At 47.5% G+C, this 19,487-nt stretch overlaps 1 protein-coding gene across 3 annotated transcripts in view; it reads right to left on the reverse strand.

The window, feature by feature from the left end:
* Positions 1 to 19,487, reverse strand: part of DNM2 (dynamin 2) — a 1,516,513-nt gene that overhangs the window by 260,669 nt on the left and 1,236,357 nt on the right. For all 3 annotated transcript variants that reach the window (XM_069604271.1, XM_069604270.1, XM_069604269.1), the window contains exon 18: positions 2,707 to 2,942. In XM_069604271.1, coding sequence (XP_069460372.1) covers positions 2,707 to 2,942 — 236 coding nt within the window. The remainder of the gene's footprint in view (positions 1 to 2,706; positions 2,943 to 19,487) is intronic.

The raw sequence follows: 19,487 nt of genomic DNA on the forward strand, positions 1-19,487 counted from the left end.
CAAAAAGTACAAAGACTCCATTTTCACTGCCAAATCGAAAATGTATAATCACTGAATATCCGACGCCCAAACCAAAGAACGCTTTACCATCTTTAATGAACTCACAGATCCTCCCATCTGCACGGATGAGATTGTTAAAGATGAAACTTGGTGCACTAGCATACAAGCTGCTATGCTAAGAAATAGACCTACAAAATAAAATTCTAGACCAGTATAAGGCCCTACTAAAGCAGAACCAACCTATTCAGACCCTGCCCAACTGCAAATTTATCAACTTCCCCAAATTCGCATTTAAACAAATCTCAGAAGCAGAGTTCAAAGACATCCTCAAACATCTTAAACCATTGCAATGTAAGGGCGATTTGTGCCCCTCTAAAATCATCAAGGAGTGTGCTGAGCCGCTTGCTCCCCTCTTGACGGCCTACATCAACTCCTCATTTAAATCAGGCATAGTCCCTGACAGCCTCAAAGAGGCTTGGTGCATCCCCTTTTTAAAAAAAAAAAAAAACAACCCTAGCCCCCTTCCAACCGAATAACTATGGGCCCATAACGACCGTACCGTTTCTTCTTAAAATATTAGACAAGGCCACCCACAGCCAAATCCAACTGTACCTTGAAACCAACTCCATCCTAGGAAAAAGACGGTCTGGTTTTCACAAAGGGTATGGAACTGAAACCGCCCTATTAGACCTAAAAAAAATCAAATATCCCATATCCTGGACAAGGGCAAGCCTGCCCTCCTCCTCCTCCTCCTAGACCTCTCAGCGGCATTCGATCTAGTGGATCACAAAACCCTCACCACACATCTCGCGCATGCTGCGCACTTCTCCAACCAAGAAGCTTCCTGGATCACCTCCTTCTTATAAGGCAGAGCTATGAAAGTCTTCTCAAACATACCAAATGCAGCTCCCACCATCATTCAGTGTGGTGTCCCACAGGGATCTTGTACTGCCCCAATGCTATACAATCTCTTCACAAAGCCCCTTTTTGATAAACTTGATGCACTGGGGATTACATACACAAACTATGCTGATGATACCCAGAAGCTCCTTCCTCTAACAGGAAGTTATCACCAAGACGCTACAGCCCTACAGCAAATCTACTCCACCATCCAAGCCTGGATGGCCACAAATGGCCTTCGCCACAAAGGGGATGAGACTGAGATTCTTATACTTGGCCAAAGGCCCACTCTAGCTAATCTAGACTCTCTCTACTCCAACTTCCACATTGACAACTGCGTCATCCCAGTCCGATCTTCTGTTAAAACTTTAGGGGTCCACATTGATGCCACACTGTCCATGAGCAAACAAGTCAGCACCATTGTCTCGGCCCCCGCCTTAAGTACCAAACTCATTAACGCCATAAAACCTTTCCTAACCAAGGACAACTGTCTCTATTGCCAGAGCCACCCTAGGGGCAAAGCTTGATTACTGCAATGCGCTCTTAGCCGGCACCTCCAAAACAACAGACTCCAAATCACCCAAAATAATTCGCTCAGAACAGCCCCAAATATTCCAAAAAGAGACCACATCACACAAGCAAGAAAGACTGTTCACTGGCTACGTCAAAGATCGCATCATGTTCAAAATTCTCACAACCACACACAAATGCATTAACTATATAGCACCATCCTACCTTTCAGACACTATCAAGATCGCTCTCAACCAGGCCGATGAGAACATGTTACTCCAACCAACTCACCGTACCGCGCATCAACAGGGCAAAGGCAGGAGGGATAGGCTTCCCATATCTAGCCCCGAAGCTACAGAATGCTCTCCCCACTGCACTCAGAGCTGAAACTTCTCTCCATGACTTTCGGAAAAACCTTAAAACTGCTCTCTTTAACTAAACGCTTTATACTCTCCCACCACTTCTCAGCGTCCCTATCTTCATGCTTCACAAACTGCTCTATACAAATTGTACATACGTTTGCATGACTGTCTTTTTATGTATCTAAGCTATGATCACCCACTGTAACAAGCGCCACAATGCTTTTGTGCTGTTGTGAGCTCAACAATTGTGAATACATAAATAAATCATGTGTGAATGTGTGAATGTCTCCTCAAGACTTCACGAGAGGACTTGTCGGAAAAAAAAACCCACCAGCTTTAGTATAGCAGAGAAACCCATTCATCCAAAGAATCCTAGCAGAGAACGGGGTACACTCTGAGCCTAACATACTCGCCACACGTGTTCTGTTCTCAAAGAACATTCCTTGGCACTCAAACAACCAATTTTGTTTTCACACTATTCTTTGTGCTCTTCCGCGAGCACATACATATTTACCCAAAATATCCCCTGGCATTGCACAGGGAATGGCACTTCTAACCACACAGATTGGGTAGGACCCCATTAAAAATACTCCTTCCAGCATCTTGCCCAGCCATGTAGAACAGACGAACAGACTGCTCCCACACAAACCTTCACATCCCACAGAAAACAATTCAACACACACCTTGTTCCACAACATAATCAATCCTATATGTTTTACAAACACAAGACAGAACTCAACTGTTAAAACTGACAACCTAGCCCATTTCCTTAATCAACTGGGGTCCAGAATTCCAATTACAAAGCACTACTTCCACAAACCATTGAATACAATAAGGTAGTCGGCACTGAGCGCTTGGCGGCACTTAGTCGGATCACATCATCTTATGTTTCTGAGGAAGTTAAGCTTGTATAGAGAATGCAGGCTGCAAGTACCTGTGACCACCGCTGGCGTTCTGCATCCAGGTGTCGTCCACTGGCGGGGGTATAGGGGTGGAGATGGTGCTAGTGGAGATGTCTCCGATGATGCTCATGGACTCCTTCAGGGCATTGTACATGCGTAGCAGGTCATCCCGTCGCTGTGCCTGCTCTGCAGACTCCTCCATCAGGCTGTTCTGGTCCCCAGAGGAGTAGAGGTAGGCAAGCAGCTCATGATGAATGAAATCCTTTGTCTGCATTAGAGAGGGGAAGAAATTAAATGTAGATAGATACAAGAGTACAGACTACTCTAGTACTGTACAAGGACTAATTTGCCATACACTACCCTGTGTCTGTTCCAAGCAAGACTGGCTTTGGTTACTGATTTTGCCACAACCATCTCATCAAAGGAAGTTACATCTCATCAACCATTCTTATGCCGCTTTCCGATTGCCCTCTCTTAGGAACCCTTAGGGCAGAATCACACAGCTCACCTATAGGTCCTGGCTTGTACTCCCACCTTTTTTAGGCCGCCTGCTCTTCCATCTCCCTGCAACGCTTGCCCACCGACTCACACTTCAGGGTTGTACTGAAGACCATTGAGTTCTAAGTGTGAGTGTTAGAAGCAACCAACACGGCATAAACAAGGAAGAGCAAAAAACCCAAGACATAACTAAAAAGATCCATAATGTCTAAAACAGCCATTCTGCAGTAAACCTCTAAACAAGACAACTTAAATCAGGGGCACAGTCACTCAAAGTAGCTGTTAGGACAGTGTCTCTCTTTCTGCAGCTAGTTGGGTGGTCTACAAGCATTCCCCTGGATCACCCTTTCGATGGAGATGGGCGATCAGTCCTGCAAAATGAATGGGGGGTGGGGGAGCGGGGCAAGAGGGGCATGGTTTGTTTTCAATTAAGTATTACAACAAGGTAATTGCCACTGTGACAAAGTAAAGGGTTACCAAGAGGCTCTGGTGTGTGCCGGGGGCAGGCAATCTACACACTTTGTAGTGCAAAGACCTTGATAAGGTATACAGAGGATGGCCCAGAGCTTCTCCTTTCCGTCCTGACAGTTCAGGTACAGGGGACCATCCTCCCTGCCCCATGGAAAGCGCCAATTGGCGGACACATACCCCAAAGCCCATGGAACTTAATCATAGACAGGGCAAGCGACCAGGGTAGGACAGTATGTCTGAACCCATTGATATGCACAGAGAGCTAGGAATCTGTCACTCCTGTGTAGAAGAAGTGAGGGCAAGCTGGGGCAAAGGCAAGCTCAGTACTACAGTCCTGACTCTGAGCCCAGACTAGCCAGAAGCCCACAAGGGAAGAAAAGCAGGTGTAGTGTGGAATCTTGAGACCCCTGAAGCAGGGGTGTTGCTAGGTCTGGAAAAGATCCGGGGATAAGCTAATGTCGGGACTTTTGGGCTAGCTACCCTTTTGGTTATAGTCCCTGAGCTTTAATCCGGGGCTACAACCTACAACCAAAAGACCTAGGGCTATCGCCCCCTCAGCACCCTCCCCCCCCCAAGCAATGCCTCTGCCCTGAAGAGAGAATAGGGGGGACTAACCAGTGTCCTTCCGTACAGACAAATACCTAGGTAAGCTGCAGGAGAGTCCCCTCCACACAACTCCAAGAGAGACCAGCTCCATTGCTTTCAATAGAACCCCCACGTATGGGTCTTGGGGACAAAGGGAGACAAACACAGTACCTGTCAGAGGTGAAGGAAAACACCCTAGCATTTCCCTCACACCCTAATATTACCTCCGTAGGAACAGCACAATGGAACTACCCACCCCACCCACCTTAACCCAGGAGGAGTGCTCTCACATACAAAACATTGTCAATGCCAATTTGAAACTCGTAAGGAAAAGGCAAATAAGTAGTCCCTGGAAATTTGAAATTCCTCAGGCCTAACCCCCCTGTGAGAAACCCAAAAGGTATTCTACCTACTCCCCCGGGATCTTCCATTCAGGTGGCCAGCAAAAAGCAATTGTTTTTGGATCCCGACCCTGGGGGCGGATCACCTGAGATGAGGGTTGCGGGGGTTTGGGAGAGAGCCCAAGTGAGATACATTGTATTCCCCCTCCCCCCTTCCAATTGTCCACCAACCCACTCTCCATCAGCATTTATGGGATATTTGCAATCTCACCCAATCTCCCCTCCCCATCCAATAAGTACAGGGACGAGGAAGGGGCGATCGAGAGCAATGAGGATTGCCCATAGGAACAGCATGTAGAGGAAAAGAGGCAAACTACATAGCACCATTAGGCTGTCCCACCAAGTCAGACAAGGTCAGGCACTTTACTACAACTGTGCACACCTGACTCCACTTGACTCTCCACTACACTATAAAAAGTTGTGGTTCTGCCAAAAGCAATGAGCGAGCTGCGGTTGAGGGATGGAACTTGGAGGCCAAGGTGCAGAAGGCTACAGAGAGGAGCCCGGAAGATCCAATGGAGTGCAGGATGCAGAGCTACTGGCCCGGTGTGTCAGAGGGGCAGCAACGTTGCGAGGGAACAGTGTGTCCAAGGAGCCGGAACAATTGCAGGCCGTTGGCCCTTTCCAAGCCAGTGCTTGTTCCCCTGGGATGTGTGTCAGTCCCAGGGTTGTCTGAGGGGCAGGTGGTAAGACCCTGACCTCAACCGAAGACCCTGGAGAACTGCTCGCCAGCGCCACGCTACTTTGTTGAGTTTTGCAAATTAGAAAGAGAGAGAGAAACTCATTAGCGTGCGGGTGGCTGGAGCAGAAGCAGTGGAAGCGGTCAAGCAGCCCGACAATTGAAAGCGAGAGAAAGCAAAGCAAAACAAGAGAAAGTGCGCTAGTGGCACGGAAACCAAAGAGATAGAAAGAAAGTGAACCGGAAGCAAGGATCAGGTGCGAACAACCTGAAACAGGGAAAAAGGGTTCAAGTGACCCGTAACAGAAAAGACAAAGAAAAAGAACGGAAAGCAAAGAGGGTGTGAGTGACCTGAAAATGGGAACAAGGGTGCAGGCCACCAGAAACTAAAATAGAGTGTGCAGGAAGCACAGGAATGGGAAATGAAGATGCAAGAGTGCATGAAACAGTAAAGAGAAGTGTGCAAGAGGCACAGCAAGGTGAAAAGAGGGTGCAGGTGTGCATGACAAAAGAAGGTGTGCAAGAAGCACGGTGAAGTGAAAAAGAACAGAGTGAAAGAGGCACAGAAGGGAAAAGGATCATGGAGAAAGGTGCACAGAATGGGGAGAGGAGTGTTAGGGAGAATTCTCTGTATAGGCTAATTTACCAAACCTAGTGAGTCCCTCAGCAGCTTTGCTGGATTTTTGGGGTTTATTTCTTTCTCTTGCTAAGAGTGAGACTCTCTTTCTCCCACTCTTAGGCATGATTTGAGAATGTCCTTTGACTTTGTAATGTGTTTTATGGGCTATGGGGTCTTTTACTCCATAGGGTTTCATGTGTTTTTGGTGTGTTACACAGCACCCTCAGTGCAGTAACGCAGGGGTGTCATAGTGACCCCCCAAACATAGATTCCATACCCTGGGACTGACTACTGTCTCCCAGGGCATGTAAAGTCACCATTGACTTTACTAGTCTTAAATTGTGAACAGAACCAGTACAAACCATCATATTGTGGAAGTACTGGTAGGGGTAATTAGATTGCCCCTGGGTCTGTTTTTCGAGGGGGCACTGTGCAGTCCCCCCTCGTCGAGTTTCTGGCTGGTGGCAGTGGTTACCATGCAAAATATTCCACCGGAATATTTCCTATGGGATTTTCCCATTCATTTTAAACGCACCACTTTTTTTGGTGCAATGTTAAAGATACTGCCGGGCTATTTATTTAATATTTATTCCTCGGTTGGGTCTTTTTGCCAGGACTCGGTTTTAAAATGGCGTTTGTGTTCGCCTCTGTAACTCCAACCCAAGTCGAGCCCTTTGTTCCACTTTTGGCGGGCTTCTGCACAGAAGCCTCCAAAAGTAGTGCCACCCTGTCTGGGTCTACAGGATGTGTGGGAGGGGGGAAATAGGCACCCTGGACTGAGTTGCCTCGGCAACTCAAGTTGCACTCTTGTGTGATTGGCCCAGTGCTGAGCCGCCCGGCTCACCACTTAGCATGTTTGAGTGACAGCTAGGACTGATGCATGGGGGTTTTCTGCATAAAAGCAGGGCTTTGGGGACTGGAACTTCAGAAGTCGCCACAGGACCTAAAGAATCCGAAGAGGGAGAAGCTGAGCCGATCTGCAATGACGACACCACCGGTGGAGCCCTGCTGAACCGACTCACCACTTCCCAACGACAGAGAAGATCTTCTTCCTGGAGAGTCTTCTTCCTTTGAACTGGTGGGGTTAACCAGTTCGCCCTCTTTTCACCTTCCTGGATCGTCTCGTGGTCGAATCGCCCGTGCCAAGCACCCCGGCAGCCGGCTAGCCACGCTTCACCACTACCGCGGATAAAAGGGTAGTACCCTTTAACCGGGAAACACTGCGGCTGGTTTCTTCCCTGGCAGTGCAACGACCTCCAGCTTTCCTCCACTTTGAGATCTTCTCTTCCCCTGGACGAAGCACCGACTTGCACCCGCTGCCAGGAACAACTGCACCCGCTGGAGCTTTCTCACCATTTCAGGTACTGTGTCCCGCCTGGTCTCCTTTGCAACAGACTATTCAAGGTGTCCCGTAAATCCTTGACTCTCTATCCTGGGGTGACCTGGGACATGTTAACTAACTTTTCTGAACTGATCCAACTCCTTTTTGAACTATCTGCAAAGACTTTTAAAGTGTACTTCAACTGTGTGATCTTGGGCACAATCCGCCTTTGCTCTCTCCAAGAGTGGGCCTGGCCTATGAACTTTCTTTCTCTACAGTAGACTCAGCCTTTCTTGACTTGCTGTGGTTCTTTTAAAAGTGTTGGTATTGTGTGCTTTCCCAATTCTGCCTTTTCCCTCCCTTTTTTAAATAATTATTGGAGTGCCATCTTGGCTAAGCGCTCACCTCTGTATTGATAATAAGTGGTGTTCTTTTCCTAAATCTTGTCGAATAATTAATCAAGGAGGTGTATATATTTCTAGTGACTGTTTGAACTTGCTTGACATATTAGTGTCAGTGTATTTTTACAAGTGTGTTTTTAAATAAATAATTATATACTTTTATACCCAAGCTCTGGTCAGTGTTTGCTTGTGCTACTGTAATGTACCTGATGTGTATACTCTATATACTGCCCAACTCTTCTTGAGAGAAGTCTGACTGCTCAGCCACAGCTACCAGGTAAATTAGGTGGTGCAGACTGCTACCAATTGGGTTTACTGCCAACACCTGTAGTCTTAAACTTTTTGCAGTGGTCCCTAAGGTTTCTGCCTAACAAGGAGCCAAAAGCCGGACATTCTCGAAAGTCTCCCATAACAACCCCACTGAAAGAACTATCCAGCGAAAGGTACATCCTGACCCGGAGACCTTTTTTTGTTTGAAGATCAAAATGGGCCTAAGCTTGGGGGAAGGGAACCCTGAGCGGCCCAAAGATAATTTGAAAGAACATTGTTCTAAAGATCATAGAGGCCTAGACCTTGGAGAAGGGAGCCCTGAGAGGCGCAGAGAGACATTGTGAACTTTACAGGAAATACCTTGGCTTGGGGAAGGGAACCCTGAGAGGCCTAACAAACTGTTTCTTTTTTTGTTTGGAACTAGAAGACTCGAAGCTTGGAGAAGAGACCCCAAGAGAACCAGAGACATTAACTTGATTGACTTGCTGCAAGACCCTACGTGGAAAGTTCCAAAAGGAACCCTCTTGAGTTGAACTATTTTTGAAACTGGCAGAACTACACCTATTGCTAAGGATACCTGAAACCACCTGTGGTTCTATTTCTATTTGTTTAGTCACAATTTTTCCTTTAAGAAAACCCCCTATCACATTTGGTCTAAGAGTGAAGGCAAGCATAGATCTGGACACAGATGGATTTTGGTTTTGGACTTACTGACATCAACATCCCTTAGAAGTATCAGTTGATGGAACAACCAACCCAATTAGAGTTAGGGCCAGGTAGGCATTACACCAACCCCACAAAGTTTGACAAAGGTTTTCAAACTGTTACTTTTGAGTCTGTGTCTCTCTTGATACCATGCCTGTCGCACATCCCTTACTCGCAAAGAAGGAAACCAGGGAGGAAGAGAAACCGGTTGCTCACCAAACATACGCTCAAAGAACGATAGGTTTCCAAAAGGACAGTCAGTCCTTTGAGTTCCTCTCTGCACCATCCTCCGTTCTGAACTACAAAGCCCCACTCCCAATCACTGCAATGAACCACATGACTACCCCAGCAAATCTGAGAGCGGCTACCTGATCTAGGAAGTATTATAGAGGCTTGTTTTCCTGAGTCTGGGAGAGGGAAGGAAGTACAGACGCACCTTGCGGAGCACAGAGGAGAGCCAGGTGAAGATCCAGAAGGGCCTGGTGACTACAGTGACCCGGGCACAATAATCCCTATATGGTATGAAGGGCACCCTATCTCGTGCAGAGGAAGAGAACAGGGGAAAGCCAAAGTCCAGGGGAGAACCAGGCCCTGGAGAAGAGAGGACAGAGAAAACAGGGGGATAGACGGGGGTTAGAAGAGCAGAGCCTCAGAGAGAAACCACACTGCCTGCTCAGGGCTTTATCTCAGATCCAAACAGAGTTCAGCGTGCTAGGGCAAACATTTACCAAGACCTTGCTAGGGGATATTTATTCACATGAAGATTTGTAACATGCTATATGCGGTCGCTTCAGAGAGAAGAATGTAATGTAATAAGTGAATCCATGAAAGATACCAATGCTGGAGAACAAGAGTTATAGGCAAGAAACGTGTTCCTGCTCCACCATTGGATCTTTCATGGATTCACATGCTCATGAATACAATTATATAGCAGTACATACACAACCACCAATGGGAGGCAATACAGGTCTCTACAGAAGCAATAGAATCTCACCCCTGGCACCCTCACCTGAAGTAAAAAGGATGCGAAGCACTGACTGGCTGACACAGGCCTCCTCCCTGGAATCACTGTCAATGCAGTAGAATTTCATGAAGGTGTGGGTAGACATCCACGTAGCAGCCCTACAGATGTCAAGCATTGGGGGGGGGGGGGCACAAGACAGGAACGCCATAGTAGAAGCCACGGCACTGATAGTATGCGCCCTTGGTCTTCCTGGAAGTGATCTGTTCTCAAGCTCGTGCCAGAAGGAGATTCAGCCAGATAGCCACCTGGAAAGGGAAGTCTTTGAAAAAGCCCTCCCTTGTTCACTAGGGCCAAAATGTGACAAAAAGGTGCTATGGTCCAGAACAGACCCCTGTATTGTATTTGTCATTTAGATAGCGCCCTTTCCTCATCTGTATGGCTTGAATGCGCTTTGTGGTTGGAACGCCCTTGGGGACCTTAGAGTGCATGTGTGGGAGATTCTAAGGGTTAACTTTAAGACATGTGTGGGCATTTTGCCAGGTTAGGACTTAAGTGGGATGGCTAGGCTCCAGTATGTGGGCGGGTGCTGTTGGTGGTTTAGGATAGAGCACTAGTGCGGTAGACTCAATGTTGGTCAAGCTAGACCAACATTTTTCATAGGTTGTCGCTGTATACTAATGGCAGAGGTGTTGAGGAAAGCCAGGGGTTTCCGTGTGGACGGCTATGTGTACTGATAGACAGGCTATGCATAGCCATAGCTGCATCCTTTAATGCATGGATGTGTGGCCGTGCCTGCAGCCTGTGTCCACAGACGTGGTGCAAGTTCTACATACCTTAAACTCAGATGAGTTCATCTTCAATGTCGCTTTACTACGTCCAATGCGATTGGCTGGTCTCGCCAGCTGAAGAATCTCTAGATTGAGCAGTTTAGCAGTGGGGGGAGGTGATGTACAATCGGCTGGTGGTGAAGGGGGAGAGAGGTGGTTCAGGGAGGCAGTTTATCATGATGTGCCGCTGCGAATACTAACGGCATCCATGGAGGTGGGATCTTGGGTTAGTGCCAGTGCTTCTGTGTACGTATCACAGCATAGAGTGCGAGAGGATTTCAAGGGGAGGGAGGAAAAAGCCAGAATTTGAGGGCCTTTCGGATTGCCAGGTGATTGTCAATTTTGCGGATGTGGATGGGAAGAGAGTTCTAAATGATCAAAGCCTGGACAGAGGAGGAGGACCCGTCCAGTCCGGTGCAGCTGTGCAGTTAACAAGCCTATGAGACCATAGGGAAGGCTTGCCCGCTGTGAGAGAGAAATGGCAGCGGGATAGACTGTGCCAGCCCTGCCTTTGCCAATGACAGAAGATGTGGCAATATTCTATTAGCTATGATTCTAAGAGGGTCCAACTCTTTACAATTACACCATATAGTGAAACTCTTCCACTTGTGTTTGTAGCAGGAGAGAGTGTATGGAGCTCTAGCCTTTGCCATGATTTTCCTGCAGTCCAAGGGTAAGGTGATTTGCCCAAATTCTAGGTTTGCAGGAGCCAAGTTGTCAACTTCAGGGACACTGGGTCGTGGTGTAGAACAGACCCTCCTTCTCTGGAGAACAGGTCTAGACGAGGAGGCAGTTGATGCAAGGTGCTACTGACAGATGTAGAAGGTCGGCATACCGAATCTGTCACGGCCACGCCGGAGCTATGAGGTTCATCTTGCATCAGCTCTGTTTGAGTGTATTAATTACTCGTAGAAGAGGAGGAATTGGAGGGAATGCTTATAGGCACCGGTCCTCCCAGGCCATGGAGACCGTGTCCCCCAGACTCCTTCCTTGTGGGTACCTGCTGGCAAACTGGTTGCAAGTTGGCCGCTGTGGTGAACAAGCCGATCTGCGGGCGACTCCACCTTGAAAAAAGATGAACTTGATCCTGATGGAGTTCCTATTTGTGGCAGGATCGCAGATCTCTGCTGATGGAATCTGCGACAAGTGTTGTGGATCACTGCTTGGTGAAAGGGAATGAGGACATGCCCTGGGACAGAGCCCAGAGCCACAGTTTCTGCACCTCCTTGGACAGAACGGGAGAGCAGGTACTTTACCTTCCTGCTTCTTGATGTAGAACATTGTGGTGGTGTTATCTGTGAAAATGCGAACCATTTAGCCTTGGATCTGGGGTTGAAAGGACTTGAGAGGCCAGAACACAGCTCAGAGCTCCAATACATTTATATGTAGTAGCTTCCCCCTGGCTGCCAGAGTCCTCTGGCATGGAACCTTCTGGTGTGCGCCCCTCTAACCCTCCAGAGAGGCATCTGTTGTCACTGTGCCCTGATGTACCGGTGGCAAAAAGGGGGCGCCTTCTGTGAAGTGCTGTCAATGAGACCATCAAAGCAGAGTCTGGCGAAATGCCAAGTTTTATTTATTGAGCGCCAAAGCCTGAGGGCATCAGGGCGCTACATTAACACGGCAGGATTTAGGAGACAGGACAATAGAAAAGAAGGCAAGGATGTACCAAGGGGATTTAAAAAATAGGTGAGTTTACAAAGGTTTCCGAAAAAGCGTCCACCCGTTTCCACCTGGTATCTAGGAACTCCTGGAGAGGTCTCATACGCATCTGCAGAGAAGAACTAGAGGGATGCACGAGTACATCATCCCAAGAAAAGTGTTGATTGAGTGAACCATCGTCAGTTGGAGGGAGAACAGCTGCTGAATCTAGTGAAGCAAGCCTTGACCTTCTCCTCTCAGGGGTGGCCAGGCACTTCAGTGCTTTAAGTTGTGTGCCCAAGTACAGTATGTTCAGAGATGGCGGCACGCATGACTCAGGAAAGTTCATGGAGCATCCCAGCAAAGTCCGGCATTGGATGGTTTGTTTGGATTGTAGGCCAGTGGGAGAGACTGCCTGCGGATAAGCCAGTCTTTGAGGTAAAGGTAAACTGACACCTGTGCAGTGCAGGAGCCAGGCACTTGGTGAACACCCTTAGAGCCGACTTTAGTCCAAACGGCAGTCTTGAATTAGTAGTACTTTCCCTGCACCACGAAGTGAAGGAAATGCCTATGCCTCCGATTGATGAGTATGCAGAAGTATGCATCCTCCAAGTCCAGGGACGAGAGGAAATCCCCCTGTTCCACTTGTTCCAACAAGTGCTGAGGCAGAACTGTTAGGCAGAATTGCATGCAGTACCCCTCTGGGACAACCACATACAACTAGGCCTACAGGTGCAAGCACAACCAACCTTTGGTATAAGTCTATACTACACAGTCTTTGGTAGCGAGCTGAGCAGCCAGGCTTATCTCAAGAGGGAATGTGAGCAATGAGCAGTGTGAGCAGAGCAATCACAGTGGTTCAAGTAGACACTTACACTCAAGGTTTCTTGGTAAAACACTTATTAATTTATTACACAGTCATTTAGAAAACATTCACTAGAAGGAGGCAATTTAATATCATACACAAATATACCTCAATACCAAACCAAAAGTTTCTGAGTAAATTAGGCTCCTCTGAAATAGGGAGTAAAATGGCATTTCAGTTACTTTAAATGGGAGTAAAAAGGCACAAGTTAACAAAATAGACCACAAATCTTTTAGGCAGTGCAAATCGTTTCAGTTCACTAGAGGACTCCATTCAGTTTAATGGGCCTAGGCCAAAGTCAATGGGCTAGTGACTTGGATAGGAAAGAGCAGTTCTTGTGGTGAACAGTAAAATCTTTGCCAATGTTCTCAGAAGTAGTTTGTATGAAAAAGATTCATATGTTGGGTCACAAGCCGATTAGGCCTGCAAGTTGGGAAAGTTTCACGAACCTTCACCACGAGAGGTAAGTTCTCTCAATCGGGTTGGCACAGTACCTTTATATGAAGAACGAGATTCAGCTGAAGACGTCTGTTCCTGGCAGTTCCCGCAGATCTCGCTGTTCCTGAGCCTCAGTTGTGGAGACAAGAGGGAGGACGTCTGGGGACTCCTGCACTGCACAGGTACTGGTCAAACAAGCTGGCAAAACGGACGATCTACGGTACGAGTAGCTGTCTTCAAGCACACAAGCTGGTGTCCTTCCCCCTGGTTAATCCTAACCAGCTCTGAGAATGGTATCCAGGTGGCATACGAGTTGATTGGTCCCACCAACTCAAAGGAAGAAGTCGTCCTTGAAGGGCTTCTCTGTCGAGATGAACTTGGCAATTCAGACCTGCAGCAGGGCTTCACCGGGCAAATCAACCGTCCAGGAGTTGCAGCAGCCGTCCTCTTCCAGCTCGTCTTTGTTTCTTTCGTTCCAGTGGTCGACTCTGCTTTCCAGTCCAAGAGACTCGCCTTTTAATAGTTTTCCCCCTTTCAATCAGGCCTAGCTGTCGCTCACCCAGCAGGGTGGCTGTCCTTCCCAACAGTCAGCCAGCCAATCACGTCAGAGTGCATTTGGGGCTCCTAGGAGACTAAGCACAGGGAGTTTGGGGCACCTCCCTCACTTCCTGTCCACTCCAGACACTCAAGACGCCAGAGGCGGTCTTCAGTCCTGAAGCCCGCCAAAGGCATAGAAACAAAGGGACCAAACCTAGTTTGGCGCGCAGAGACAAACTCTAGAGGGACCTTTCCAAAAAGAAATGGCGAAAAAAAGAAGACCGGGACCTGTTTAAACAAAGGGGCTTAAGGCGTCATGAAAAACGATTTTTAGCTACCGGTGTTCGCGGTCGGGAAAAATCATGGTAGTTTGTTGTAAAACCACTGCCACCAGCCATTTCGGTAGGAAAGGGTAGCATTTGACTGCTACATGAGTTTCTAGACACAGGAGATACTAGGTAACTTCTCCAGCACTCTATAGGAAGATAGTGTGTGCTGGGTCTAGGAATTTAAAAAGACTAGTAAAGTCATTTTAACCTTACATTCTCTGGGAAACAGTAGTTTATCCGAGAGAAGTTATTTAAACCTTGGGAGAGCCTAGAAAGGCTTCTCTGTATTAACGCACCAAGGGTGCTGTGTAACACACATGGAAAGATGATGCCGATGGAGTTATCTAAAACTCCATAATCAAAGAACACAAGAGTAAAACACACATCAAAATACATGAAAGAGTGGGGAAAAAAGCCTCACACTCTTTCCAGGTAAAAAAATCAAGTCCTCAAAATCCAGCAAAGTTGCTGGGGGTCTTTACGGTGAAGGGAATTAGCACATTTATGAGAATTCTCCCTAACAAGAACCACGCAGAACTTTTGCTATTTTAGAAACATGTTGAGGTCCCCGATGTCTAGAAAAGGTCTCCACCCACCAAACTTTCTCACAAGAAAGTATCTGGAAACACTACGAATCCCTGTAGCTGGGAACAAATGGCTTCTATGGACCCTTTTTATAGCAGGGACTGGCCCTCTTGTAGAAGGAGTGGCAGATGGTGTTCTTGCCTTCGTAGTGGAGGAATGGAAGGGCATTTGTCCAAACATTCCAGTGTGTGACCGTGCTGGACGATGTTGAGCACCCATTTGTCGGTGGTGATGTTCCCATTGCTCAACAAACTGCGATAGCCGGTCTTCCATTGAGGTGCTGAAGTGGGGGCCTGAACCCAACGTTGGTGAGGCTTGTTTCGGGATTTACGTGCAGGGGAAGAACTGTGTAGCCTCTGCATACCCCTATATGCCTGCAATCTTCCCTTGTACGCTTCCTGCAAACTGGTGCGGGATGGTAGTGCAATAGACCCTGGCGGTCCTGGAGAATCTGCACTTCCCGGACCGAAAGGACTGCCTTCTCTGATGCAGTGTACCCAGGGACTGAGCGGTATCCGTGTCCGTCTCAATGGCTTACAGTGTCTCGTCAACCCCCACCCCCCAAAAGAAGCACACCCCATCAAAATGCATGTCCATAACCATCGACTGTGTGGTCTCTAACCACCTGTTGGGGGAGAAGTGGTCATTTTGCACCCCCCCCACCATTCCTACAGTGAATAGACCACATGTAAAGCTAATGGGGGGAGATGCCCCACCCCCATGACAATCATCCTTATGAACCAATATCAGTAATCAAATAAATAACAGAGTGTTCGCCGATGCCAGGCGACTCCATTTTGTGACACACCAGACACCATCTTTACTAGGTCCGAGAAGTGATCTCTAACCACGGCTCACCCATCTCCAGCACCTCGCGCCACCTGCGCCTCCCGCCAGCTCCACACAAGCCTTGTTCTGACGGATGTCCAGCCATTCATTGTTGCAATGTTTAGTATCCCTTCGCGCCAGATGAGCTCATTACACTGTGCGAGACCGGAGCAGGCCCAAGCTCAAGTGCCCATCCATCTCCATTAACCTGCCCATGCTCTCTCGGCCCCCACACAGCCAGGCCATGGTCCACTGGTCCCCCGCCCGATACTCTTAGATGTAGATACACATCTGACCCCCTTACAGTGACCATTCCAGGACACCCACCATATCCCTAATCCTATGCGGCAATATATCCTCCCCAAGACAAAAACATGTCAATCTGTATCATGAGGCATCAGGTAGATCACACCGCACGAGAAAGACACCTGGGTCTGTGGTACGATGTTTCATGAACCCCCAAGAAAAGGGTTGGAATGCCAATATATCTGCCACTGGTTTTTAAATGCACCCCGATTCATGCAACGTCTTTTGTGTTTGCCATTTGTCTCACGCAACCAGTTCCTGTTTTAGCTTAGATAGATAGCATAGTAGCGCCTCTCTGCCCTGACCTTCACATACAGGAGATGAGCCTAGCAGATCCATGTTGGCCAGGAGCGACCGGGAACAATGACCAATTAGCATCCAGCCTCCCATATAGTATCGACTATGCCACAGGCTTCTCCCCAATTAAATGATAAGATTGGTACTGTATATGAAACGTCACTACTTACGCTGTGTGTCCTTTCAGAGCGCTCTCGGGCAGCAGAGTTCTTTGCTTGCATTTATCTTATATACATTTGTTTCACTTGCAATTCATCTCCTGGGCTCATTTCCTAGCTAGGTGTGTCCATTATTTGGTCTATTGGATATTGCGTGTTTGTGAGGAGTATACCTTCACACCCCTGGCGACTTAGGACTGCTCCATTGCCCATCTGGCAGAAGCCTGTGTCAACAATGTCCGGGGCCACAATGACGGCATTATCTGAGGGTCGCATTCCCCTCGTGCAGGAAAGCAAGAGCATCATCCGGTTTTATCTGCCAGGAATTCCAAGATGGGGCCCATCTTGCACCATAACTCACGGTCTTACATGGAGAGAATGGCCAAGAAATTGGTTGCCTGAATGGTGTTTGGGGCAGTGGTAATTACCCACTTTACAAAAGCGCCTAGAGGGAAGCATGCTTTTCTATCATGATATCAACTGCTGCTGCATGATAACGATTTTCATACAGTTTACACTTTTTGCATGATTCAGCTGGATGTCAAATACGGTTTACTCTCTTGTGAAGAAAAACACTAATTTGTACTGCCTTGCAATCACATTTAGTCTCAAAGTTTACAAATAGGTAGTAAAATACTCCCATCTCAAAATCTTATCTGGAGCACTGGCGGAGACATGCCAGAAGCAGGGACAGAACTGGATGGGGAGTCACATGTAGTATCTCTATATGCTATGATTCTCTATGTGAATGATCCTCGGATAAATGTGTTAATACTGCTGGAGGTTTTGGATAACTTCTGGGCATTGTCGGGTATTTGGATCAGTGTGAATATTTGGGCTTATTGGATCGCTTATTTGGGCGTCAAGATCAGGCATCGTTTTCTGGATACCCACCAGGATAACACGTTGAGGGCCACAGAGGTGATTGAGAGCTGCAAAATTTTGGTCGAAGGTTAACTCTGTCTTGGATGGGAAGGATTGCTCTGACAAAGATGGTTGTTGTCCCAAGGTTGCTATACCTTTTTGTTAATATACCGTATGACATTCCCAAAGATGCTCAAGAGACCGGACTCTACAATTAGAGAAATCCTGTCGGTGAAGGGTCTTAGGCTTGTAGATTTATTGACGTTACAGGAACCATATGAGGTAGGTGGATTACAAATGCCAGATTTTGAGCCCCAATACTTGGCAGCACAACTGCAATTGCAGCCCAGCTGACGAGGTGTACTCTGAACAGATTCCTTGCAACCTCAGTGGTACAGTATACTCTCAATTAAATCTTGTAGGTGCATGAAAAGCGCAGCACAAGAGTACACATGATATAGCTGGGCAGACGTATATGGGAACGGGCATGCAGGAAGATGGGAATGCTATGCCCTTACTCAGCCAATATTGCCTTGAGCATGTATACCAATCGCATGGGGCAATCATGTGGGAGACTTCAGAGATTGGGAGGCAAAGGGACTGGCAGTGGGCGGCGGAGGGTAGACTTGTATGCTGAAGGGCGGCTGATACCCTAATTTGGAATTATGCACGGACTTGGGCTTTATAAAGAACAGTTCCTGTTTTATGCAGTGTGAAGTCATCATGAAGTAGACACAGGTAACAGGTTCAGGGTTTGTTCTCAAATGTTTTAACTTAATATGCAGGCCGGAGTAAGGCCTAACTTGCCCTTGCTAAGGTGGGTCCCTACCTAAAGAAAACTAAGGATGTGTAGGGATGTCAGCATCAAAATGAATAGTGTTCAAAAGAAAGTCAGAGCTTCTTCCCGCTCTTGGCTCGTCATTAGCTTTCCCTCACCCACCCAGCCCCCCCAGGTTCAAAACAATTCTCAAAATATCGGGGTTCCCTACCCTAAGAGTTCAAATCTTCCAGCTTTTTTAAAAAACACAGTTCCTTGGGACACTTCCCAGCTCCTTTGATATCACTACTTCTGTTCTGTTTCTTGACTTCCCTTACAAGGCTATTTCAAACCACAAGCTTCCTTATACATACTTTCATTGGCTTTTCCATGCACGCCACTCAGTCTAGGCGCAGTTGTCGGACCACATGGTCCACTCATTACAGGTCACGCAACCAATACCCCTTACCAACCAATACCAAGCTTTCCATCACTAGTTGGTCACTGCTTCCTTCTGACAGTGATGTTGAGTTGATTTTCCAGTGTCACCCTCTTTTGACACTGTACCGTGGCTTGGTCCGCCACCATGCACTTTGTTACGCTTTTCTGTAGTCTTCCGACTCTTGGAAAACACAGGTTTTCTTTTAAACCTGTAGTTCCTTGAAATCTTTGAGCTTTGATCAATGCTTGGCTTTTTATCCCATACCCTTCTTGGTATACTTAGACTTTGCCAATACTTGCGCTTTCATCCAATACATTCAGTGGTATCTGCCACATGCACCACCTTTCTTTCACTCCATTCCTGAGTGCTCAACACTTGCCTTTACTCTGTTCGACATTACAAAAGTGCTTATTATAACTTTCAGTTCATTCTGTATTCAAAAGTACTTGTTTACGCATTTAAAAGTACTTGAAATGATTTGCAGTTGATTTGATATTCACTAGTACTTGTTTCTGCATTCAAAAGTACTGAGAATAACTTTGTTAGCTTGGTATCCAAAACAACAATGTTCAATGCACATCATCCTGCCATCCCGGTGCTTCCCATTGACACACCGGTCGGAGCCTACAGCGGTGCGAGGTCTCTGCAGATTCTCACCTGCTCAAGCAGGATCTTGCTCCTCCCGAGGGGCTTCTCCATGGTGTCGCTCCATGGCAATGCTCTGCCTGCAGCCTAGGACTTCTGTGACCACTTTGCTTGGTCACCGGCTTGCCACACGCAATCTGCTACCAGCCTCCCGCTTTTCTTAGAGCTGCTTCTTGCTGCACAGACCCTGCATTGGTCAACGGGTCTCGAGCGCTCTACTTGCCATGCCACTGCTTTGGAGCAGCTTTCCCGGCCTCCTCGGCTTACACTGCCTCTACAGCCGACCCCATTTCCAAAACGGAGATGCACTTTTAAACTGCCCGCCACCATAATGATTCCAGGAAAGGCTAGATTGCTCACCATCAGAATGGTAGTTCTGCCTT

Source organism: Ambystoma mexicanum, chromosome 3q (genome assembly GCF_040938575.1).
Source record: "Ambystoma mexicanum isolate Mex_15411 chromosome 3q, UKY_AmexF1_1, whole genome shotgun sequence".
NCBI classification, from domain to species: domain Eukaryota; kingdom Metazoa; phylum Chordata; class Amphibia; order Caudata; family Ambystomatidae; genus Ambystoma; species Ambystoma mexicanum.